At 44.0% G+C, this 26,343-nt stretch overlaps 1 protein-coding gene across 1 annotated transcript; it reads right to left on the reverse strand.

Moving 5' to 3' along the window:
- Positions 1–4,819: 4,819 nt before the first annotated feature.
- On the reverse strand, positions 4,820–26,343 carry LOC137355371 (uncharacterized). The gene is made up of 13 exons (XM_068020364.1): positions 26,298–26,343; positions 25,941–25,960; positions 24,374–24,491; positions 22,766–22,843; positions 22,379–22,458; positions 18,821–18,992; positions 17,569–17,625; positions 16,423–16,548; positions 13,679–13,788; positions 11,699–11,793; positions 10,425–10,705; positions 5,677–5,840; positions 4,820–4,999 (listed from the first exon to the last, which is right to left on the reverse strand). Exons 1-13 carry the CDS (start codon positions 26,341–26,343, stop codon positions 4,820–4,822), a joined length of 1,527 nt encoding a protein of 508 aa, XP_067876465.1.

A 26,343-nucleotide genomic window follows, 5' to 3' on the forward strand; every position in this document is an offset into this window, starting at 1 on the left:
GCGACACTTTACAGCAGTGCTACTACCTCACTTTACGATGACTTTGTCACGTTGCCGTCGCCATGATGGTGAGGGCACGACGTCATGTGAGCACGCGAGTAACAGCAGTGGAAAGTTGTATTGACTAATGCAGGTGAAGAAGGGGGTTGTGCACATTCCTATTTGTTAATCTTAATTGTAACAAATATAATTTTAATATATTTTAAACTTGCTGTGTAGTGGCTTGCTGATGTGCTGTTCAAGAGGATTCTCGCTGCTACTGTCAGCAAAAAACACAAACTCCGCGGCCTGACCCGAGGAGAGCAAAACAAAGCCTCCCTGTATCCACCAACATTGTTCCTCACTCTCCCGGGACACTGCTCAATGTACATTGTTCCTCACTCTCCCGGGACACTGCTCAATGTACATTGTTCCTCACTCTCCCGGGACACTGCTCAATGTACATTGTTCCTCACTCTCCCGGGACACCGCCTCAATGTACATTGTTCCTCACTCTCCCGGGACACCGCCTCAATGTACATTGTTCCTCACTCTCCCGGGACACCGCCTCAATGTACATTGTTCCTCACTCTCCCGGGACACTGCTCAATGTACATTGTTCCTCACTCTCCCGGGACACTGCTCAATGTACATTGTTCCTCACTCTCCCGGGACACTGCCTCAATGTACATTGTTCCTCACTCTCCCGGGACACTGCTCAATGTACATTGTTCCTCACTCTCCCGGGACACTGCTCAATGCACATTGTTCCTCACTCTCCCGGGACACTGCTCAATGTACATTGTTCCTCACTCTCCCGGGACACTGCTCAATGCACATTGTTCCTCACTCTCCCGGGACACTGCTCAATGTACATTGTTCCTCACTCTCCCGGGACACTGCTCAATGTACATTGTTCCTCACTCTCCCGGGACACTGCTCAATGTACATTGTTCCTCACTCTCCCGGGACACCGCCTCAATGTACATTGTTCCTCATTCTCCCGGGACACTGCTCAATGTACATTGTTCCTCACTCTCCCGGGACACCGCCTCAATGTACATTGTTCCTCATTCTCCCGGGACACTGCTCAATGTACATTGTTCCTCACTCTCCCGGGACACCGCCTCAATGTACATTGTTCCTCATTCTCCCGGGACACTGCTCAATGTACATTGTTCCTCACTCTCCCGGGACACCGCCTCAATGTACATTGTTCCTCACTCTCCCGGGACACCGCCTCAATGTACATTGTTCCTCACTCTCCCGGGACACCGCCTCAATGTACATTGTTCCTCACTCTCCCGGGACACCGCCTCAATGTACATTGTTCCTCACTCTCCCGGGACACCGCCTCAATGTACATTGTTCCTCACTCTCCCGGGACACCGCCTCAATGTACATTGTTCCTCACTCTCCCGGGACACCGCCTCAATGTACATTGTTCCTCACTCTCCCGGGACACCGGCTCAATGTACATTGTTCCTCACTCTCCCGGGACACTGCTCAATGTACATTGTTCCTCACTCTCCCGGGACACTGCTCAATGTACATTGTTCCTCACTCTCCCGGGACACTGCTCAATGTACATTGTTCCTCTGGATACTGTGCCTCTGGATATTGCCTATCTGGAAACTTGCCTTCCCTCTGGACATTGTCTCTCTTTTTGGGCACTAAATTAGGCCATGGACTGCCCTTTTTCTAGGTGCTTATGAGGTCACATAAGGATTGAAAATGGGGTCTGAGATTGTGCACACGCTTCCAAAGGGAAGTGCGCAGGAAACAATCTTGGTAAAGGGGTTTGTGCGGGTGCCTAACAACCAGCAACAGCACACAGTGCGGCGAGATGATGACAAGTCTGTGTGTAATGCTGACTTGACAGCACCGCTGCTATTTACGAACTCCACACTCCAGCCAATGCCCTGTTTTAACCTCCCAAAGCTGAACACCAAGTTAAGTGGAATGAATGACACCCCCACCAGTGCTGTTTAAAGGGATCATGAACTACTGACAGGTTAGTTGCTGGATTATTTCTTCTGGTGTAATTATACATGTTTTTGGAGCTTTCCTATGCTTGGCTAAAGTTTGTACAGTCTACAGGTGGTGTCTGGCAGGTGTTGAAGTAAATTCTTGGTCATTTATTCAAGGAGCTATGCTTGGCCCCTCCTATTTCTCATCTGCCCCTTGGTGACATTGTCTGAAAACACAACCTCAGTTTTCACATGTACGCTGATGGCACCCAGCTCTACCTCACCATCTCTCGCGACTCCTCCACAATCTCTAAATTATCAGACTGCTTTTCTGACATCAGTACTGGATGAGCGGAAATTTCCTCCAAGTAAATCCTAGGAAGATCGAAGCTATTGTCTTCGGTTCCCGCCACAAATTCCGCTCCCCAGCAACTGACTCCATCTCTCCCCCCTGGCAACTGTCTGAGGCCGAACCAGACTGCAATCCTGGGGTCATATTTGACCCCAAGACAAGCTTCTGGTCACATACCTGGGGCATCACTAAGACCGCCTATATCTACTTCCTGAACATCACCCGGCTCTGCCCTTACCTCAGCTCTTCTTCTGCTGAAACCCTCATCGAAGCCTTTGTTACCTCTAGACTTGACTATTCCAATGCACTCGTGGCCAGTTCTACCCTTCATAAACTTGAGATAATCCAAAACGCTGCTGCCCGTGTCATCACTTGCACCAGGGCCCATTCACCATCACCCCTGTCCTCGCTAGCCTTCATTGGCTCCCAGTTAAGCAATGCCAAGATATGAAAGCCCTCCATGGCCTCACCTCTCCCTAACTCTGTAATCTGCACCAGCCCCACAACGCTCTGAGATATCTGCTCTGCACTCCTCTAATTCTGGCCTCTTGGGCATCCCCAATTTTAATTGCTCCACCATTGGTGTCCGTGCCTTCAACAGCCAAGGCCCTACACTCTGGAATTCCCTCCCTAAACCTCTGTGCCTCTCTACCTCTCTTTCCTCCTGTAGGTCACTCCTTAAAACCTACCTGTTTGACCAAGCTTTTGGTCATCTGCTCTAATATCCACTTATGTGTTTTGGTGTCAAACTTTGCTTTTATAACACTCCTGTGAAGTGTCTTGGGACATTTTATTACGATAAAGGTACTATACAAGTACAAGGTGGTGTTATTGTTGTATTTAAAATCTTGTCCTGAAACATGTTGCTTCCAGATATGGGTGGCCTGGTAGGGCTTCTTCTGGGAATTGAACATGACTGGGAGAATGAAGAGAGGCCACAAAGAGCAGGCCAAGCTGCCAGAAGATGGAGGAGGATAACGAGGTGGAGAAAGGCTCTTAGCCAGAGGCGATATCTGCTGAGGGTCTTCAGGGAGCAATTCTCTTACCTGTGCTACAGCAAGGACTGATGTGGGAGCTCTCAAAAGAGGTTGTGACTGACATCTGTCAAGTGCTGTAGCCACTACTGCAGCCTCAAAGCAGGGCAAGGACAGCACTGGCTGTGGCGTTCAATGGTGAATAGCTGCCAGTGTGTGTGTGAGTTATGGTGTAAGACTTGCAATAGTGCTATGTATGTGAGAGTGAGGTAAACCATATGAATTGAAAAGATGAGTACTGATTGATATAAATTGTTGGTAGGTGGATGATGGGGTATAGTGAATTGAGCAATGGATGAGGCTAGTGATGCAGTTGGTAGGATATGGTACTTGAAGACTGAACTCGCTCACCTTGACAACTTGTGTCACATCATTAAACTTCTTCCTGCACTGCATCCATGTTCTTAGAGCTACATTCCTGGCAGTAACCTGTCACTATTCCCACTGCCTCCTGAGCATATGTCTGTAGGTCCTCCTGACCCCAGTGGATACAGGATGTCACTCTTTCTCTCCCCATCTTACACTAAGACCTCTAGTGCATTTCCAGAAAGCTTTTGTGCATGTTCTGTCCCATGTTCATCCATTTCTCAGAGAGTCACAGAATGGTATCAATTTTCAGAGGACTCCCACCACTTCCTGCAGCCACTTTGCACCTCCCTGTTAAGAGGTGTGGGCTGCCTTTAAGTAGTGCGAACTACTGGGGTATCTATTTAAGACAGCATCACAATGAATGGTTGAGGGTTAATTGCGTACTGCCACCCCACACTCGTTTTCAGTGGTAATCCAATTTAAGTCCCTATGCTTCTCTCTGACACTAGGATTGTCAGCTCTGGTTGGATGAACTCCTGGAGATTTCATCACAAAACCTTGCATTTTAAACCAAATCTGTTGCTTACAAGCAACACACATGGTTGCAAACAGCATTAGTGTCCATTGTAAACAGTCAAATTACTACTAAACTTACAGGTTCATTTTGCAATTTGAGGATTGCCTGGTTTTATCACACCTGTGTCTGATCCAAATGGAAATGAGTGTGAGGCAATGACAGATTTTATGCTGCGCCCTTTAACAATTGGGTTGAGACTGTCCAAATTTTTCACAACCACCAGAGAAAGGGCTTTATCATGCCTTTAGTTAGCATTTCCTACATTACAACAGTGACTGCACTTCAAACGTATTTTATTGGCTGGAAAGTGCTTTGGGACATCCTGAGGTTGTGATAGGTGCTACAAGTTATTTCTCTCTCTCTCTCTGTCTTTCTTCTCTTCCTTTCTTTCCCTTCCCTTTGAACAATTTGTGACATTGCCCTGTCGCTTCCATTGAACATTCAAATAAATACCAAGACTCACAGGTTTGAATAAACACAGGCAGCACTTTTCCCTTCAAAAGCTTTTATTTTTATGGAAAAATTAACACTTCACAGCACTTCCTGTTTGCATAAATTAATTTCTGAGCTGAAGGTGCAGCCAACGTTGGACTTGGCTTCAGTCAAAGAAGTAATCCCATATCCTCGTCTTCTCAATCCAGGGGAGGTAGGCAGTGGTTCTGGTAAACACACTGGGCTTGTTCTCAACTGTGCAGCCAATGGGTCCAAAACTGACCACCCCGTGGACCTCCCACTTGTGCGAGCCAAGCTGACAGAGAAGAGGCCCACCAGAGTCCCCCTGAAACACATGGTATTGCACAGTGAATCCCAGTAACACTCCCTCACACACAGTGCATCCCAGTAACACACCATCACATGCAGTGCATCCCAGTAACACACCATCACACACAGTGCATCCCAGTAACACACCATCACATGCAGTGCATCCCAGTAACACACCATCAGACACAGTGAATCCCAGTAACACACCATCAGACACAGTGAATCCCAGCAACACGCCATCAGACACAGTGAATCCCAGTAACACACCATCACACACAGTGAATCCCAGTAACACACCATCACAGATAGAGAATCCCAGTAACACACCATCACACACAGTGAATCCCAGTAACACACCATCACACACAGTGAATCCCAGTAACACACCATCACAGACAGAGAATCCCAGTAACACACCATCACACACAGTGATTAAGCACATTGGCCGACCTCCCCTTCCACAAAAGAGCTGAAGCTTACACTTTCAACTGTTCACCAGTGGTAATCAGCAGACTCAATGATTGAAATGGAGATCAGCAGCTCAGAGTGGAGCATTTACTGTTAGAACAGCCTCTGAACTGTAATTGTGCCTTTCGTATGAAACTTCAAAATTTAACACTTAATATGTCCCTGCCGTTTTAAAAAGGGTGAAACGGGGAGGGGAATGTTAAGATACAACCCATTTCCAGTTACCTGACAAGCAGCAGGAGGCCCCTCTGTATCTTTGAAACCAGCACAGATCATCGTGTTCCGCACTCGGTCCCCCCAGAATTTCTTCATTTTGCAGGTTTGGTGATCAATGATTGGCAGCCTGGCTTGGTTCAGGACTTCAGATAGTGTGACATTTTCCTTTTGTCCTGTTTTATAAAAGGAACAAGACAGTCTTCCATATTACTTGGCTTGTCTAATACCTTGCTCCTACTCATGTCTGGAATGACGTACATTTTGTTCTATCACGTCGTGTGTTATTTAAGCTTGGCACGATTGAAATATTAGTGTATATCCAACCATAGCTCAGTTGGTAGCCCTCTCTCCTTTGAGTCCGAGGGTTGTGAGCTCCAGAAACCTCAATGCACAATTCAGGCAAACACCCCCAGTGAAGTACCGAGGGAGTGCTGCTCCGTCGGAGGTGCCTTCTTTTGGATGAGATATTGAACTAAGGTCCTGTCTGCCCTCTAAGGTGGACAGAAAAGATTCCATGGCCAATATTGGCCAAGATGCCCTGGCCAGTATTTATCCCTCAACCAACATCCCTAAAACTGATGATTATTTTGTTTATGGGAGCTCGCTGTGCACAATTCGGCTGTGGTGTTTCTTACGTTACACCGGTGACTACATTTCAAAAGTACTTCATTGGCTGTAAAGTGATTTGGGATGTCTTATGAGTTTGAAAGGTGCTACAGGAAAGGTAAACATTCTTTCTTTCCTTGCAAATAGCAACAGGGTTTAACCAGCGGAAATTGTAACAAGAACACATTCCACTGCTTTCTTTGACTTGCACCTTCATCACTGTCAGTTAATCATCTGCTATCTAACTAATGACAGACCTCTCTTTTTCTTTCTTCCTGTCCCCTTGCCCTGGCTTTGTTCCTCCTTATAAACTGTTCATTTGTGACATCTTTCTAGTTCTGTCAAAAGGTTGTCAATCTGAAAAGTTAACCCTACCTTCCTCTCTCCACCGACACTGCCTGACCTGCTGAGTGTTTCCAGCATTTTCTGCTTTTTATTTCAGAAATCCAAGTACTTGACCACAGCAGCTGTGGGAGTGCAGAAAGGCCTAAGAGTAGGTAGTGGGACACTGACATGCCAGATGTTCACAAAGTGATGTTCACAACCAAACATCTGTATACAGGATCAGAATTCAAGGGGTCTGGGAGAGAGAGGTCCACTGACAACAGAATAGGATCATAGGAAATAGGAGTGTGAGTAGGCCATTCGGCCCTTTGAGCCTGTTCTGCCATTCAAACAGATCATGGCTGATCATCCACCTCTCCTGCATTTCTCCCCACTATCCCCATATCCCTTGATGCCATTAGTATCCAGAAATCTATTGATTTCTGCCTTGAACGTGCTGCTTCCACAGCCCTCTGAGGTAGAGAATTCCACAGATTCACCACACTCTGACTAAAGAATTTCCTCCTCATCTCAGTGTTAAATGGCCAACCCCTTATTCTCAGACTGTGTCCCCGTGTTCTAGACTCGCCAGATGGTAGGAAACATCCTATCCACATCTACCCTGTCACACCCTGTAAGAATTTTGTAAGTTTCAATGAGATCACCTCTCATTCCTTGAAACGCTAGAGAATACAGGCCCAGTTTCTGTGATCTCATAAGACAATCCTGCCATCCCGGGGATTAGTCTGGTGAACCTCCGTTGCACTCTCTCTATGGCAAGTATATCCTTCATTAGATAAGGAGACCAAAAGTGTACACAATACTCCAGGTGCAGTCTCACCAAGGCTTTATACAACTGCAGCAATACATCTTTATTCCTGTACTCAAATCCCCTTGCAATGAAGGCCAACATAACATTAGCCTTCTTAATTGCTTGCTGCACCTGCACACTAGCTTTTAGTGACTCATGAACAAGGATACCCAGGTCTCTTTGGACATCTGCACTTCCCAACCTCTCACCATTTAAGAAATACTGTGCCTTTCTGTTTTTTTCTACCAAAGTGGATCACTTTACACTTGCATTATATTTCATCAGCCATGTTCTTGCCCATTCACTGAGCCTGTCCAAATTCCCTTGAAGCCTCCTTGCATCCTGCTCACAACTTACACTCCCTTCTATGTCATCAGCAAATTTGGAAATATTACAATTGGTCCCCATATCCAAATCATTTATATAGATTGTGTACAGCTGTGGCCTAAGCACTGATCCTTGTGGTACCCCACTAGTAACAGACTGCCGTCCTGAGAATGACCCATTTATTCCTAATCTCTGCTTTCTGCCTGTTAACGAATTTTCAACCCATTGTAGTATATTATCCCCCATCCCATGTGCTCTAATTTTGTTTGCTAACCAGTGTGGGATCTTATTAAAAGTCTTCTGAAAATCCAAATACACCACAGCCAGTGGTTCTCCTTTATCTATGCTACAAGTAACATCCTCAAAAAACTCCAACAGGTTTGTCAAACATGATTTCCCTTTCACAAATCCATGTTGACTCTAGTCAATCATATCATTATTTTCCAAGTGTCCAGTTATCTCATCCTTTATAATAGATTCGAACATTTTCCCTACTACTGATGTTAAACTAACAGGTCTGTAGTTCTCCATTTTCTCTCTCACTCCCTTCTTAAATAGTGGGGTTACATTTGCTACTTTTCAGTTTGCAGGAACCCTTCCCGAATCAGTAGAATTTTGAAAGAATAGGTGCATGAAATATTCCTTCTGGAACATTCTTTTGTATTGTTGCAGTGATTTGAATTGGTAAAAAGCAAATTTAGAGCTGAGATCAAATTCATTGTCACACAAGGAGTGATTCATGCACAGAATAGACTCGCGGATAGACCCTAGATTCAATTGGGTTGGGGAATCTTCAGGGTCTTTCTGGGTGGATGAATGAAGATAGATTGAATGGCAAAGTAGCACATTGAGATGCAGCTGCACCTGTGCTTTTAGTATACTCTGAGAGCACTGATCAAAGTTCTTACAGCCCTTGTGGTGCTGATCCAGATATGATACTGTGGAGGACTATCAGTCACAGCCACATCTCTGAAAGAGGGTGAAATCTGGCCCAAAGTAGCCAATGCTCAGACCAGCTTGTCTGCACAACTTCAGATTGTTCTGCATCCAGCAGTAGGAAAAGGGAATTCTCTGCATCCTGAAAGAACAGGGCTGCATCAGTGGATGAATTCCAAGACTTGTAGCCTACTGAGCTTATGCTGGCAAGTTGGCCTAAGCTTTCTTGACGGCTGTCACTGATCTACAGGTTTTTACAACTACCTTTGCTGTACAGTTACTCAGAATAACTCGCATGTGATGAGAAGACAAGCAGCTTTGCATATTCATAGAGTAGAAGTGAGCAAGCAACTACATGGGCAATCCTTTCCAGTGATGTTATTGACCTCAGTTTCCCAGATGTCCTATTGTGGTTTGGTGGCACAGCCCATTGGATGGATAGCTGAGCATTTCTGCAGGAGTTATGCCTTATCATTTTGATTGTTTTCATTTTTAACTGTAAATTAATGTGAGAAGTGCCACTTTATATTTTGCTAAGATAATGATAAAGGAAATGATAATTGTCAAACGTAATATGCAGCAGATAGTTTTGAAAATTTTGGAGGACTTTTTGCATTCTTTCAAGGATGTGGGCATCGCTGGCAAGGCCAGCATTTGTTGCTCATCCCTAACTTCCCTTGACAACCGAGTGACTTGCTAGGCCATTTCTGAAGGCAGTTAAGAGTCAACCACATTGCTGTGGGTCTGGAGTCACATGTCGGCCAGACCAGGTAAGGATGGCAGATTTCCTTCCCTCAAGGACATTAGTGAACCAGATGTGTTTATCTACTGGCAATCGATTTCAAGGCACCATTACTGAGACTAGCTTTCAATTCCAGATTTTTATTAATTACTTGAATTTTTAAATTCCGCCAACTGCCGTGGTGGGATTTAAACCCTTGTCCATTAGCCTGGGCCTCCAGATTACTATTTCAGAGAAGTTACCACTACGCTACCGTCACCCCTCAAGGTAGCAGGTCAGCTTTTAGCAAAGAACAAAGAACAGTACAGCACAGGAACAGGCCATTCGGCCCTCCAAGCCTGCGCCGATCATGATGCCTGTCTAAACTAAAACCTTCTGCACTTCCGGGGACTGTATCTCTCTATTCCCATTCTATTCATGTATTTGTCAAGATGCCTCTTAAACGTCGCTCTCATACCTGCTTCCATCACCTCCCCCGGCAGCAAGTTCCAGGCACTCACCACCCTCTGTGTAAAAAAACTTGCCTCGCACATCCCCTTTAAACTTTGCCCTTCGCACCTTAACCCTATGTCCCCTAGTAACTGACTGTTCCACCCTGGGAAAAAGCTTCTGACTATCCTTTTGGAGGGATCTTCATTTGTACAAAAATAAAGTATAGGAAAAGACCAGCTGCTCCAACAAGCCTGGCCCGACCTATCATGTTGCAACTTTGGCATTCCTGATCCCATTCCCTCCCCCACCAAGCCAGCCACTCAACCCCCTGAGAAAGGCAAAACAAAACACAGAAAAATAAAATCCTAGGCAAATTTAAGGGGAGAAAAATTTCATGAAATTCCTCTCCAACCCTCAAAGATCATCAACCCAAGTTCCAGGAGACCATGGTGACTGGACAACACGTACTCTCCCCCCCCCTCTCCCTGTTTTGGATTTCAATCCATGTTCGAGAGGCAATAGTAGGATGTTGCGTCGCTTTCACCCACTCAATCCTAGTTCCTCAAGCTGTTCCCTTACCTCTGGTGGCACCCCAGCCTGTAGCCCAGCACAGATGCCCAGGCCGCAGTTGGCTGGCCTTCCCAGGCATGCATGCATATCGGATGTAGCTGGTTTGTGGAATGTCCACTGCTGGTCTCACCATGGCGATGTCATAGTCAATTTCGTTGAGGAGCGGGTAGTGGAAACGTTCATGTCTGTAGATTCTTTTCACACGATAGATTTTCTCTGTCCGTTCAGTACGGTTCAGGTTATGTTTACCAAGGACAATACGCCAATTAGCAGCATCCTCTGCTTTGCCTCTGGAATGGACAATGGTTTGGGTCAAGCTTCCAAGATAAATGACTTAATGTTAGAATTACTGAATTATCTTGTAGTTTTAAATGTAAATGGAGGTATTACATTGATCAGTGTCTCTTTGTCAGCTCATGTGCTTTGTTTCACTTTAATGTTGATCATGAAGGCTGTTTAGACCGACATCTGTCGGTCAATGAGCCCTTCCTCACATCCCCTGCCACCCCCCCCCCCCCACCCTCCCCTCAAAGAAAGGAATTAGGCCCTCAAATTGCAAGAGCCACAAACCTCATGCCCTGCAGCATTGAACCTGCTGGAATACATTGAGTGGGCATCCTTGGGCCCAATGGGCACACATGCCATTATGGAGCATTTAGCCACTACCAGCTCCACCACTGACAGAAACTCTGGCACCTGCTGGCATGTTGGAGTGGAATGCCTGGTGTCCCATTACCACCCCTCCCTCCAAACAAATGAGGTCTCTGCCGCTTCTACCTTTACAAGGGGGCCAATAATATTTTAAGAAGACATTTAGCTTTCAGGGGTCGAAGCTGCTATCCTGGCTTGGGCCCACCCCACCCCACCACTCCCTCCATACCCCCATGGACTCCAGGTGTACAGGCCTTCAACCTTGTACCAGGTCCCACTTGGCTCAGGGAAGCTGGAACTTGTAATATCAGAGGTCCCTGCTGCTGGCCAGGCCCCCAGCTCAGGACATTTGTATTTGTATGGAGTAAGGCCAAACATAATCGGGGTCCCGGCCTCTATCTCAGCCCTTCTGCTTCACTACCTCTGGAGTTACACCTGAAGAGACAAGCTTTCAGCGATATGTAAACACATAATGGGTAGACACAACCACGGATAGAATGATTCAGCCACATTATCGCCAATTCTGTGGGCCACTGTTCACAGATCCACTGGAACATTAATGCAGACACACTGCCCTAGTCCTACTGTGGTGTGTTATTTGAACACGGTGTCACAAGCCTTTATTCACTTACTTTTGAAAGCAGTGTGCTGCAGTCAGGACCCAGCGTCTGTGAATGAGGGTCCCACCACATACATGGCTGTAGGACCTACTGCCTCTGGGACGAACCTAGCAAGAGAGAAAGACTAGTCACCCTACAGACTTCTACCTAATGGTTATATTTGATCCTCAGAGGTTGGATCACTAACAGTGTAGGAGAAGTTAAATAAAGCCGTTTTCATTATCTACCTGCCTGAGAGCAAAACCAATGAAGCATTTTTCATGTTGCTTTCAAACATGTACTTTTGAAAAGGTAAATACAGATAACCAGGTTTCTTCACGGTTTTTATTTATTTATTGACTAAAGGGGCCTGTACATGCTAGGGATGTTTTGTCACCTTCGCATGTTCCCAGTTTCCTTGATTTTTCTCGCAGCAAGCAAATAAAAGTCAACTATGAACTGAATTGTTCACATCGCAAGTGCCATACCTTGATATTAAGCTAACCCACCCAGTGGGAATATGGCAGGTTTGGTTCAGGTGCTAGCTTTACACCCTCCCGCTGCTCCCAATTTACGCTCTATAGATTTCAATGGCGTGGGGTGTCAAACTGACCATAAATCGCCCAGTTCCTGTCAGTTAGGTTAAAATTGGGGCCCAGCGATGGGTGGGGTGGGACGTGTGGTGTGGGGTGTTAATTATCATACAACTCATTCCACTGGATAGCATGCTCGAGTGAAGGACAAGGCCTCCAATTTCCACTCCAAGTCACACACCATCCTGACTTGGTAATAAATTGTCACTGGGTTAGAATCCTGAAACTCCCTCCCTAACAGCACATGGACTGCAGCAGTTCAAGAGGACAGCTCATCCCCACCTTCTCAAGGACAATTAGGGATGGGCAATAATTGCCTGCCTTGCCAGCTCCCGCCCCACCCGATGGAAATGGTGTGAGGCCCCGAACCATTTTGACAGTCAGGTTTTCAATTGAATAACCTCAACAGCTGATGGGCAGCTTGCCGGTTGAGGAAGTGGGGGGAGGGGGTGCGTGGGGAATCTGGCGGCTCCTCTGCAGACCCAGGTGCAAGCTGAATCTTAAAGAGTTGGAGGCAAACCCAGGAGTGCGTGAGTTGCAAATCGGAGTTATCAACCATCTTGTCAGTGGATAGCTCTTGTCGCTCAGTAGTCACCCTTTGGTTTGCCATGGTGGCTGAAATGCAGGTGGCACAGCGACTGCCACTGAATAAAGGCATCATGACTGCTGCCAGGATGCCAGGAATTGGCCTGCATGATGCGCTGCCTGTGGTCTCACCAACTGGACGTTGAGGGAGTGGAATCTTTTCCGGTTCCGGTACATGGCAGAGTTGACATACGGCTGCAGCAAAGTGATGTTTTTGCAGTCAATGGGACCAAAGGCTTGTAGAATTGTACCAACAGCCAGAAGAAATCAACCATTAACTAATGTGTAAGTAGTTGATGATCCCTTTTAATGACGCTGATTGGCGGGGGCGTGGGAGGGTGCGGTTGCTTTATTCTGCTTAACACATTTTCAGCTGTGCAAAGCTAAGAGAGGGCATTGGCTGGAATGCGGAGCTCCAGACTGGCTCTCCATGTTTCTAGTGGATGTTAGCTGCATGCGCACTAATGCCTTCACCAATATGGCATCCAGTGTGATTCACAGCAGAAATGTGCGGACGCCATTTTGTCCCCAAGTAGCACCCATAGTGCCCAAACAACGGGTGCTACCCATTTTCACATCCAAGATATTCGACCAGAAACCCTGATGGAAGCTGAATCCATAACAACTTTTAAAAAGGGAAGTGGATTAATATTTGAAGAAGAAAAATGTAAAAGAGCAATGGATTGTGACGTACTGGATAGCTCTTTCAGAGAGCCAGCACAGGAACGATGGGCCAACCGTGGTGTTCTCTGTTCCAAAAACCAGGATACCCTCTCGCAGCAGATCCCAGACTGGTGCATTGTCACATATTAGCGCTTCCCATTGAGTTGTTTACCTGTAAAGAGACCTGCCACGGCCAGGAATGTGGACGTGCCTCATTTCCAGATACGATTCTCCCAGCAATATTCGGCAAGAATTGGGGGACACCACAGTCCCTCGGCCAGTCTGAAAACCCAATAAATATACATGTCAGCATGGACTGTTCTCACTATCTAGTTGTCCGTCTAACACACTATCTACCTGTTGGTCTGTCTAAGTAGGTTATACCTATCAGGAAAGATTGAACAGGCTGGAGCACCTTTCTCTAGAAAAGAGAAGGGTGAGAGGTGTCCGATAGATAAATTATGAAAGGATTTGATAGGATGGATGTAGAAAAGATGTTTCCACTTGGGATGACCAAAACAAGGGGCCATAAATATAAGACTGTCACCAATAAATTCAATAGGGAATTCAGGAGAAATGTCTTTACCTAGAGAGTGGTTAGAATGTGGAACTCTCTACCATAAGGAGTAGTTAAGACAAATAGCATAGATCCATTTAAGGGGAAGATGAGAAAGAAATGACAGAAGAATATGCTGGGAGGGTGAGGTAGAAAGAGGTAGGAGGAAGCTCATTTGGGGCATGAACACCACCATAGACCAGATGGGCTGATTGGCCTGTTTCTGTTCTGTAAATACTATATATGTATTTAGTGGTGTATCTAATAGTCTATCTACCTATAGTGTAAATCCTATTGTTTTCCCTCAGGTTTTCCTTTCTAGCAGACTGACTGTACTGGTAGAACAAGCTGATAACTTCTGGCCATGCTGCCATGAGCCAGTAATCAGTTACTGCACACTGTCTGAAGAGGTGGTAGAGGCAGGAACCCTCACAACATTTAAGAAGTATTTAGATGAGCACTTGAAACGCCATAGCATACAAGGCTACGGGCCAAATGCTGGAAATTGGGATTAGAATAGATAGGTGCTTGATGACCAGCACGGATCTGATGGGCCGAAGGGTCACTAAAGCTAAATAGCAACAATGTCAAGGTAAACACTTTCATTACAGCAAAGAAACTAGGTATTTGTTCTAAAATTTGCAGTCCCTACTTGCTCCGCAGCAGAGCTTTGTGAAATACGATTCTATGACTCTTCATCCCTCCTCCAACAAGAGGACAAGCGTGGCCATTACTTGGGACTTCTCAACAGGAGCACCGTTGCGTCAGCCACTAAACTGTAGGGACATTTAACCTACAATTACCCCCCACCATCCCACAAATACCATGGCTTGGTGTCTTGCACCAATACAATTACCAGTTTCATTAGCAATTGATTGAAAACAAGGAACGTGTTTGAAGTAGAAACAGTGTGGTCCCAGTACTATTGATGACTCTAACAGCGATGTGCTGAGAGGATGCTATTAAAAATCTTTATGAGAAAGGGCAAGAAAGCCAATATTATTGATGCGAAACGAAAGGTTTTGCAAGAGGCAGAACAGTGGTTTAGAGTCACTGTTGCTGAGAAGTTACATTTTTGTTGCCTGTACTCATCAGCAAACATTTGCATGTTGACCCTAATCATAGAATGATAGAGCACAAAAGAAGGCCATTTGGCCCACTGTGTCTGTGCTGGATTTATGGTAGAACTATCCAATTATCACACTACCTTGCTCTTTTCCCATAACCCTATAAATGTTTTTCCTTAAAGTATTTATCCAATTCTCTCATGGATGTTACTATTGAAGCAGCTTCTATCCCCTTTCAGGCAGTGCATTGCAGATCACAACAACTCGCTGTGTTAAAAAAAAGTTTCCTCATTTTGTCTCTGGCTTTTTATCAACCACCTTAAATTGGTGAGCTCTGGTTATGGCTCCTTCTGCCACTGGAAATAGTTTCTCCTTATTTACTCTTATCAATACCATTTATGATTTTGAACACCTCTATCTTCTCTTAACCTTCTCTGCTCTAAGGAGACCAACCCCATGTTCTTTAGTCTCTCCATGTAACTGAAGTCTTTCATCCCTGCTCCCATTCTTGTAATACCATTGGGAAAAGCACACGGGTAGAATTTCAACTTGCATTGTTGGATTTGCCTGTCTGCTCAGATGCAATCTAAAGATCCCATGGCTAACATTCTTCCCTCAAACAACAGTACCAATCTAACAGATTAACCAGCTATTAATCTCATTGCTGTTTGTGGGACTTTGTTGTGTGTAAGATAGCTGCTGTGTTTTCCTACATAATGAGTGACTGCACACCAAAACAATTTAGATGAAGTGTTCGGGGATGTTCCTAAGACATGTGAGAAATAAGGCAATACAAGCCTTTCAATGGAACCACAGAGACATTTAACATTATGTATACTGTTGGTTTCAGTATATTGCAGAATGCATTACGGCACTATAAACCCATTTATCTCTGAGCTGAATAGGGTTGCCTAGCAAAACATTGCCATTATTTTGAACGGCAGTAACGGTAACTCATAAAGCATTGCTGTGTTATTGTGTTTTTTTCTTTACTTGCTCTTAGGATGAGCATCGCTGGCAAGGCTGGTATTAATTGCCCATTCCTTGTTGCCCCAGTGATGGGCCTGCTCCTTGAACCTGGTGGTAAGAGTGCCTCCACACTGCTTTTCATACAATCATAGGAAGATACAGTGCCGTGAAAGACCATTGCAGTTCATCTGACTGCTTCCATAGTCAATACCCTATTACAGTTTGAATGTCACAAGGACTTTTTAGTAATATTATGATGAATTTTGCAAAATGTTGATATACTGAAGTGAGGAGAGATGGGGCTTAATTTATTGGGTCACTGACCGGCCTTCTGTTGACCGCTGCTCAGAAGGTTGTATTTCAGAATTAAACACTTAACCTCACCCATTGAAAATGCAGAAGCAATTAAATATTGATCCAATACCTGACTGACTGAATTCACTCCCTGGTCTTAGAAGAGAGTGAGAGGGAGAGAAACCAATCAATCATCTTTTTAAAAAAAGGAGCCATATAAACACATATGATTGGCTAGTGTAAGTTATTCTGTTAAGCTGATGAGTTCACTTGGTCTTTTGCATTACTCAAACTCTCATTATCCTTGTGTTTTCTGATACTTCCAGCCAGATCTTGCAGGGGTTTGATTAATTGTTTGTAAATTTCTATAAAACAAGTTGAATAACAAAAGCTCCACTTTTGAAATATGAACCCACATTGGTGGGGGCGGGGGGAGAGTGGGGGGAGGTGGCCTTGACTGGTAGCATAAAACGGGCAATAGAGAATCGTAGCCTTATTTTACACCCTGTCTGATGTTCTTTCCATTGTGTTCAAGACACCCAGTCTTTGAATTTTTATTTGTAAGGAGTACAATTTTTTTTTGTAAATTTGCCCTGCTTGGAATTTGAACAGGGGTGTCCAAATCGACCCCCATAACTTTGGTGGAACATGGACAATGGACGGAGATTCCATTTATGGTAGGAGGCCCACCCTCCCTGAGGAAATTCGCCCCATCTTCCCTCTCTAGGAACAGAATTCTCTACATCGTCAGCAAGAACATATTGGCTTTGGAGGGGGTTCAGTACAGATCCACCATGTTAAAAGGGTTATGTTATGAGGGCAGGTTGCATAGACTAGACTTGTGTTCCCCTGAGTATAGAAGATTGAGGGGTGATCTAACTGAGATGTTTAAGATGATTAAAGGATTTGATAGGGTTGATGAGAGAGAAATTATTTCCCCTCATGGAGGACTCTAGAACAGTGGGGCATAACCTTAAAATTCCGAAGAAGGGTCACTGACCCGAAACGTTAACTCTGCTTCTCTTTTCACAGATGCTGCCAGACCCGCTGAGTGATTCCAGCATTTCTTGTTTTTATTACCTTAAAATTATAGCTAGGCCATTAAGGGGTGATGTCAGGAAGCACTTCTACACAAAGAATAGTGGAAATCTGGAATTCTCTCCCTGTTGTCCTTACACAGTCTGGCCTGTATATGACCAACGTTGTTGACTCTTAACTGCATCCTGAAGTGAACTAACAAGACAATCAGTTGTATCAAAACTGCTACCAGCGGTTCAAGAAGAAGGTCAAGCACTGCCTTCTCGGGGCAAATAGGGATGGGCAATAAATGCTGATGACACTTTCTGCGAATGAATTTTTAAAAATAACTAGTCTGGTCCAACGCCATCATGGAAGCACCATTGCCCATGAGGGCTGCAAGAGAAAGTCCAGCATCATCTTCTATGGGAAACTGGTGGTTTGCAATAAACATGGCCATGTCAGCATCACTCACATCCCAAGAACAAATAAAAGAAACTGAACTGTATTTTGATTGTCCCTATTCCACACACAGTATTTATATGGTCACTGATCCACACCAACATTATTTAGGTTGTCAGGAAATGCTTTTTGACTTTTTTTCCATTCAGAAGACAATTTCAATGTACTTACCTAGATGTGTAACTTTGCGTTGCAGGCCATTGCCAATGTACAAGGCCTGGGTTAGAGACAGCACCAGGGAAATGAGAGGTACACTCTGTCCTAGCATCTTCAGCAGCATTCCATTGTGTGATTCCAAATATCCCTCTCTTCACTCCCTTATTTATATAAGTGATGGGCATGCAGGAGCCTTCATGTGACTCCATGTCACTATTGTCGTAGGATTACAACTCTGCTGTACAACAATAAAACCCGAGCTAAACACAGGGACCCAGATGCTTCTGGGTGGCCTGTTCCTCTGTGTGCGCTTGCTTGTCAGCCAATCACATGGTGAGTCAAATCAGTTGTTTCAATAATGGGTTGACTGACCATGCACAAACAGCTGCATCAGTGACTACGCATCATGTTCTAGAAAGCATTGTTTTGGAAAAACTGGTATGAATTGGGAGCAGGAACAAGGCCTCCTTAACAGAGTTTAGCTCCGATCATGTACTTTTTGGGTTTGCGTTTGCCTGCTCCTTTTAAAAATTGTGGCATGGGTTGAGGTATAATACACACTTAGAAGAGTCTCCTTAGTGAATCATTAGAACATGCCTACTGTACCCTTAGAAAAGCATCTCCTACTGTATCCTTAGAAGAACATTCATATTTGTCAGTCACTCTGTCCCTAATGACAGAATTTGTAACTTCCCTACAACAGACTTCAGATGAATATTTCTGTAATTTCTTGGCTTCTCACTCCCACCCTTCTTAAATAATGGAATGACTAAAGCATCTGCAATTTCCTCACCTAATTCTTTTACTCCCCTGGGGTGGAAACGATCAAATCCTAGAGAATTGTCAATCTTCAATCCATTGAAATTTATTTTACTTATCTTAAATCTAGTAAGTTTCTCCTCTTGATTTATTTTCAGTTTTCCTCCTAACTCTTCAAAGTAATCATTTAAAAAGTCAGCCATCTCCTTATTTGCAATGACAATTTTATGTGTCTGACTTTAGGAGACCCATGTTACCCTTATCCTCTTCTTAATACACCTGTATATTTATTTATTTATTTTATTTATTGATACAGCACTGAAATAGGCCCTTCGGCCCACCGAGTCTGTGCCAACCATCAACCACCCATTTATACTAATCCTACACTAATCCCATATCCCTACCACATCCCCACCTGTCCCTATATTCCCCTACCACCTACCTACACTAGGAGAAATTTATAATGGCCAATTTACCTATCAACCTGCAAGTCTTTGGCTGTGGGAGGAAACCAGAGCACCCGGCGAAAACCCACGCAGACACAGAGAGAACTTGCAAACTCCACACAGGCAGTATCCAGAACTGAACCTGGGTCGCGGGAGCTGTGAGGCTGCAGTGCTAACCACTGCGCCACTGTGCCACCCGTGTCTCCGTGTCAAATTTTGTTTAATAGCCCTCCTGTGAAGTACCTGGGACATTTTGCTATGTTAAAGGGACTATGTAAATGCAAGTTATTGTCATTTTTTGTGTCATCCTTGATATTGTCACATGTTTTTTCTCCTATTTCCTTTTTACAGCTCTCACCTTTTTTTTAATCCCTTTGCTGTTCTTTATATCGTTACCAGCCTGCAAGATCTCCACTATTCTTTGCATTTGTGTAAGTTCTTTTTGTTTTCATCAATCCCTGTTTTGTTGACCACGGCTGTTTAATAACATAAGTAGAGCTCTTACCCATGAGGGGTATACACGGGACTTGTTTTGTACCAAATGCCACTCTTCATCTATAGTTATCTCTGCTAAAAATTCCCCTCAGTTTACAGTGGTCAATTTCTGCTTCATCCCTTCAGTCAGCTTTACTGAAATATAATACAGAGGTTTGTGACTCACTCTTCTCCCTCTCAAAGCTAATATAAAATGCAGTCATGGTCACTGTTGGTTAGGTGTTCCCATACTGTTCGATTGTTAACTAATTCTGACTTATAGTTTTACGCTGACATGGTTTGGTTTAACCTGGCACTGTCTTATATCCCCTTCCACAATTTCGTCCCTTCTCAACCTATCCCTCAATCCCCTCTCATTTCACACATTGAATTTTCAGTTGAACCTATTCGTACTGCCTGTTTTAATTACTTGCCCTGGCAACCTATTCCATGCGTTCATTGGCCTTTGTGTGAATTCCTGTTTTTATCTTAATTTCTGAATTTTTAGGTGACACCAATCAGTTGCTGATTGGTAAAAAGATCACATCTTATAAAGGGTAGGTAAAATACCAGATTCTGTATAAATGGTCTTGTGTGGTGTTCTGGACTCATTTCAACTAAGGGGGTTGAAGAGCAATTTACCAGATTTTTTTCCTTGATTGGCCTTGGTTTTTTTCTCAGTGGGTGTGTGGGCAGGTTCCGTCAGGACCATTCAGATCCAGACTTCATTACAGTATTGGTCCAAACATGGACAAAAGAGCTGAATTCCAGAGGTGAGGTGAGAGTGTTTGCCATTCACATCAAGGCAGCATTTGATTGAGGGGGTCTAGTAAATCTGAAGTCAGTAGTATTGGGGAAAAGTCTCCACTGGTTGGAGTCGTACCAAGCAAAAAGGAAAATGGTTGTTGTTGTTGAAGGCCAATCATCTTAGCTCCAGGACATCGCTGCAGGAGTTCCTCAGGGCAGTGTCCTAGGCCAAGCCATCTTCATTTATGACCTTTCCTCCATCTTTGATAATTGCATAGTGTTCAGTTCCATTTGCAACTCCTCAGATAATGAATGAATCCGTGCCTCTCGGGCTGATAAGTGGCAAGTAACGTTCACACTACACAAGTGCCAGGCAATGACCATCTCCAAAAAGAGAGGATCTAACCATCTCCCCTTGACATTCAACGGCATTACCATCACTGAATCCTCCACCATCAGCATACTGGGGGTTACTGTTGACCAGAAACTTAACTAGATCAGCCACATAAATTCTGTGGCTACAAGAGCAGGTCAGAGGCTGAGAATCCTGCAGCGAGTAACTCACCTCCTGTCTCCCCAAAGCCTGGCAACATCAACAAAGCATAAGTGAAGAGTGTGCTGGAATACTCTCCACTTGCTTGGATGAGTGTATCTCAAACAACACTTATGAAGCTCGATACCATCCAGGACAAAGCAGCCCACTTGATTGGCACCCCATCCATCACCTTAAACATTCAATCCCTTCACCGCCAGCGCACAGTGGCAGCACCATGTACCATCTACAAGATGCACTGCAGCAAAGCTTCAAGGCTTCTTTGACAGCTCTTTGCAAACCAACTACCTCTACCACCTAGAAGAACAAGGGCAGCAGGTACATGGGGACACCTCCACATGCACGTTCCCCTCAATGTCACACACCATCCTGACTTGGGTATATATCGCTGTTCCTTCACTGTCGCTGGGTCAAATTCTTCATTTGGTGAACCTCCTTCCTTAACAGCACTGTGGGTGAACCTACACCACAGGGCCTGTAGCAATTCAAGAAAGCGACTCTCCACCACTTTCTCAAGGGCAATTATGGATGGGAAATAAATGTTGGCCTTACCAGCAATGTCTACTTTCCATGAATGAATAAAATAAGGTGAGTGTGTGGGCAGGTGGGTGTGGGTTCTAATCGTCGCTGTTCTGTGGGATGGGTTTGATGGACCCGCTAGTCATTTCCTGCTTACCAATTTTGTATGTTCATATCACATTGCTTTCCTACTCATCTGTGTAAAATCGCTGGTTCAAAGACAGCCCATAATATCAATACACAAGGATATTCTTTCAATGTTTTTATTGATATTCACTTCCTTTAAAGTAGATAAACAAAGCCTTCAAAACCACTGTAATTGATGGCAAACTAAGTGTCCTTTTCTCTATGACTAAATATCTTATGAAGCTAATACCACAGAGCAACCACTATATTGACAAAGATATCTTTCATTTTGACCCCAGCCCCAACCCCAGGCAGCTGCTGCTGGTTAAGGGCCTTAGTTACATGTCAAGAAAATCACACTGATTGCCAAAGTCACAACCCATCTTATAGGCTGCCCTACTGGAGAGGAGAGACGATATTGTTCTTTCACATTATCTACATCAAGGAGCATTGAGCCCTGAAATTCCTCTGATCACAATCTGGTAGTTTTGCCAGGACGATGGCTGATGCTGCCCTCCAGCACTGACCCAAGTGAGCTTTGGCCAGTGGGAGGGAGCCTCGTTAGTCATGGGACAGACAGGTACAGCCATACAGTCCTATCTTCATGGAGACCCCTGGACTCCATTAAAGCACTTGTGGAGACCAGTATGCATCCACTCCCTCAGTGTACCCAGTTGCCACTGTAATTCTGGGTCCCAACTGTGGATCAGGTGTGGGAACTCCTGACTGAGACCCTTCCAGGGGAGGTGGTGGAAGCAGGTACGATAGCGATGTTTAAGAGGCATCTTGACAAATACATGAATAGGATGGGAATAAAGGGATACAGTCCCCGGAAGTGCAGAAGGTTTTAGTTTAGGCAGGCATCAAGATCGGCGCAGGCTTGGAGGGCCGAATGGCCTGTTCCTGTGCTGTAATGTTCTTTGTTCTTTTGTTCTTTGAAGGGAGTGATCAAGAGAGGAAACTTTGCTTAATTTTCCCCTTTCTTACCCAGCGGCTCTAGTTGTACTATCCCTACCACAAATTCATATAAGATCAGCTTACTTGGCACAAATTGAGGGTTGGGTGGCTTTGTTTCACATGAGGTTCACCAAATGCATGATTTGGGACATCTCACCAAGCCGTGTTTGACATTGTAGTTCATGGATCCCATTGTAGACTGGCAGCTTTGAGAAAAATTGAACACTTCTCAATTCTACCAGAATGAGAGTAAGGATAAAAGGTCAATTTATCCACCATTGTTGCTCAAGCTAAACCCGTCAGTGAAAGTTCAATTGAAAATGGCAACCATTAGTAAAATTCAAAATCGTTTAGGCTATTAACAGATTTCCTGTGGCATTGCTCATGGACTCTCTCGGAATCCTGGAACATGTTTGTGATGTTTAACAGCAAACCTGGCCAGTCCCTTTGAGACAACTAGTCTAAATATGAAAATCTGGGTAATTGCAGCTACTTACAAACGTTGGAGGAAAATTAGAAGGCAGCAGCAACTACTTGTAAATTTTAGGCTCCAGTGCAAAGTCTGGTTTCACATAGAATTACACAGACTTTACAGCACAACAGATTTATGCCAGTGTTTATACCCCACATGGGCTTCCTCCCACCTTATTTCATCTGACCCTATCAGCATATCCTATTCTTTCCTCTCTCATGCACTTATCTAGTTTCCCCTTAAATGCATCAATGCTATTCGCCTCAACTACTCATTGTGATAGTGAGTTCCATGTTCTCACCAAACCCTGGGTAAAGAATTTCTCTGGAATTCCTTATTGGATTTAGTAGTAACTGTCTTATATTTATGACTCCTAGTTTTGGATTCCCCCACAAATGGAAACATCTTTTCTATGCCTATCCAATAAAACCCCTTCATAATTTCAAAGACCTATATAAGGTTACCCCTCAGCTTCCTCTTTTCTAGAGAAAAGAGCCATGTCCTGTTCAATCTTTCCTGATAGTTATTTCTTTATATTTAAGATTCCTTTATATTTGTTGTGTGACTTAATACATAGGAGTAATTCAGCAATTCCTTACTCAGAAAGCATGAGATGGAGAATTTGGTCCTCAATGTTATAACCCCTTCTCAGACTCAAACTTACATTGACTATAATTTCACACTGAAGATGTAAGATCACAAGAGTATCCCTGATATAAAATAGGATATCCTATGGCTTTGATCACATTAAGCTGTATAATATATTTTATAAAGAGTCATACTTTCTCAGGCATTGTGTATTATTCTGCTGCCAAGGCAGAGTTGTGTCCATTTAAGGCTAAAACTTCATTAAATGGAAAGTCACATTTCAAATGCGGATATGGTGTGGTTAGATGACCAAAGAAGCTTCCGTTACTTTGCCCCAACAATGTACCTCAGTTCTAACCACAAGAGAATGTCTTCTCCTGCATTTTTCATACTAGCCCTTGGCTTCTCTGAGTAAGGTTACCAATTTTGTTTCATATTTTATACAAGAGATCTAAGTCCTCAAAAACAGGAATTCATTTGCCCAAACTCTTTTCACACAGGACCCTTACTGTTAGGAAAGGATGTTTCCAGCCATCACTTCAGCCTGGATTTGAATCTAGATGCCAGAGGTGAAAGGGTGAAAGAGCAATGTCTAACCACCAATGCCACCCTATCCCTTCATTCTCAATTCTTTGATATGTTTCTTCTGTAAAAGCTGTATGGCAATGGCTCCTATTTTATGTTGTGATGTGTGCACATCCTTACCCAAGCTGTGGCCATATGACTGTCTCATGGTAGAACCAGAAAAAAAGGCAGCATTACCAGCAACAGCACCGATGTCACTTGCCTGTACCACTACTGCAAAGATGGTTTCAAAACGCTGCTTCATAGAGAGAGGGAATATAGGTCTGTGCCTAGAGATCATCACATGGTGAGCTCATCCTACCTTGAGCATCTGTCTGACACTTCCCATGTGGAAGGAAAAGAATCCACAGGTCAGGTATATCCATCGACATTCTGGGTCTGTATTTTGATGGGACTCCTACACTTGTTTCAGTAAGGTTTTTGGTGTCAGTTGTAGTTCAGCAGTAGTACTCTTGCTTCTGAGCCAGAAGGTTGTGGGTTCAAGCACCACTTTGGGGATCTGAGCACACAATTTAGGCAAACACTTCAGTGCAGTACTGAGGGAGTGCTGCACAGTTGGAGGTGCCATTTTACAAATGAGACAATAAACTGACGCCCTGTCTGCCCTCTCAGGTAGATATAAAAGATCCCAGGGCACTATTTCGAAGAAGAGTAGGGTAGTTATCCTTAGTGTCCTGGCCAATATTTATCCCTCCGTCAACATCATTTAAACAGATTATCTGATTGATATCTTATTGCTGTGTGTGAGACCTAACTGTGCACAAATTGGCTGTTATGTTTCCTACATTACAATAGTGACTACACTTCAAAAAGTATTTTATTGGCTGTAAAGCACTTTGGGACATCCCATGGTCATGAAAGGTGCAATATACATGCAAGTCTTTCTTCCTTCCTTTCTTTGTCCTACAAGCACTAAGATATCTGCGTCACCTACATCTAGCAGTGTTCTCTTACTTTCTTTCATTGGACAGAATAAGAGAGCAAACCATGCTGAATTCTAGGTGACATCCACAGCCGACAGACCCAGTGGAGACCCATGGTCACATGGTGTAGCAGGTCTGTTAAGGGTCACAGGTAAAGAACAGGTAGTCTACTAGTGGCATCCAGACTGTATTGTAATACTCTGATACCTATTTATGCACAGTGTAATGGATTCAGATGTAATGCAAAAAATAGTAATCCATGATTCATTTATTGAAAATCACATCAAAACATATGCTGACACACAATATTAATAGTAATAAGAATACAGAGATGAAAAGCATTTTATCCATTGATCTGTGGGTAGAGTTTAAAATTAAGTAGGTACTGAGGCCATCTTGGGTTCTCTGAATGTTTGATTGTTCTTTGACAGTTGGGCAAACCTCTAACTGTTTGAGTCTTCACCAGTTCCTCAGCACAGTGTTTAGGAGAGGTTGGTGGTTATCACTCCCTAACCAGATCCTTACACCATATATTGGGTTGTTATTCACAAGACCCTGCATGTTGTTGTATAGATCTACCCATAGAAATTTCTGAGGTTATATTTTCACAAAACCCCATGTGGTCACTTCACCCCAGAATTAACATTAATCATCTAGTTGTCTTGCCATAGTTCTGCCTCTATCATTAGCTTAAGATAATTTGTCTGCTTTCTAATGTCTAGCTGTATAATCTCACCTCGAGTGTGGTACGTTTAGTAACTTACAGCAAAAAAAGCAGCATAGCCTGCAAAGCATGATAGTTAAAAGCATTAAGCAAAAGATTTCAATTTGCCACTATCCCCAATATTCTTATGAGTTCCCCACCTTGATGGAGAGAAGACTATGTCTTCGACCCCTCACCTATTTAATCAATTTGTTCCAACAGAGGGTGGTTTTGCATGGAACACATTAGGTTTTAACTTGGAAACCCACCTGCATACACAGAAGGTAGAAATTTATCAACAATATGGTAACTAGGACTTGTATGTTCGGAAAGGTATATAACACTGAAAATGTCTGTGGAGATTCACCTGCATTCTAGGCATCCTTCCACCAAGATTTAACCCCAGTAATTTGTATACCTTTCTCTACTTCCTTGTTAACCTGCTGCATCTTTAACACTTCCAT

Source organism: Heterodontus francisci, chromosome 42 (genome assembly GCF_036365525.1).
Source record: "Heterodontus francisci isolate sHetFra1 chromosome 42, sHetFra1.hap1, whole genome shotgun sequence".
NCBI lineage: Eukaryota > Metazoa > Chordata > Chondrichthyes > Heterodontiformes > Heterodontidae > Heterodontus > Heterodontus francisci.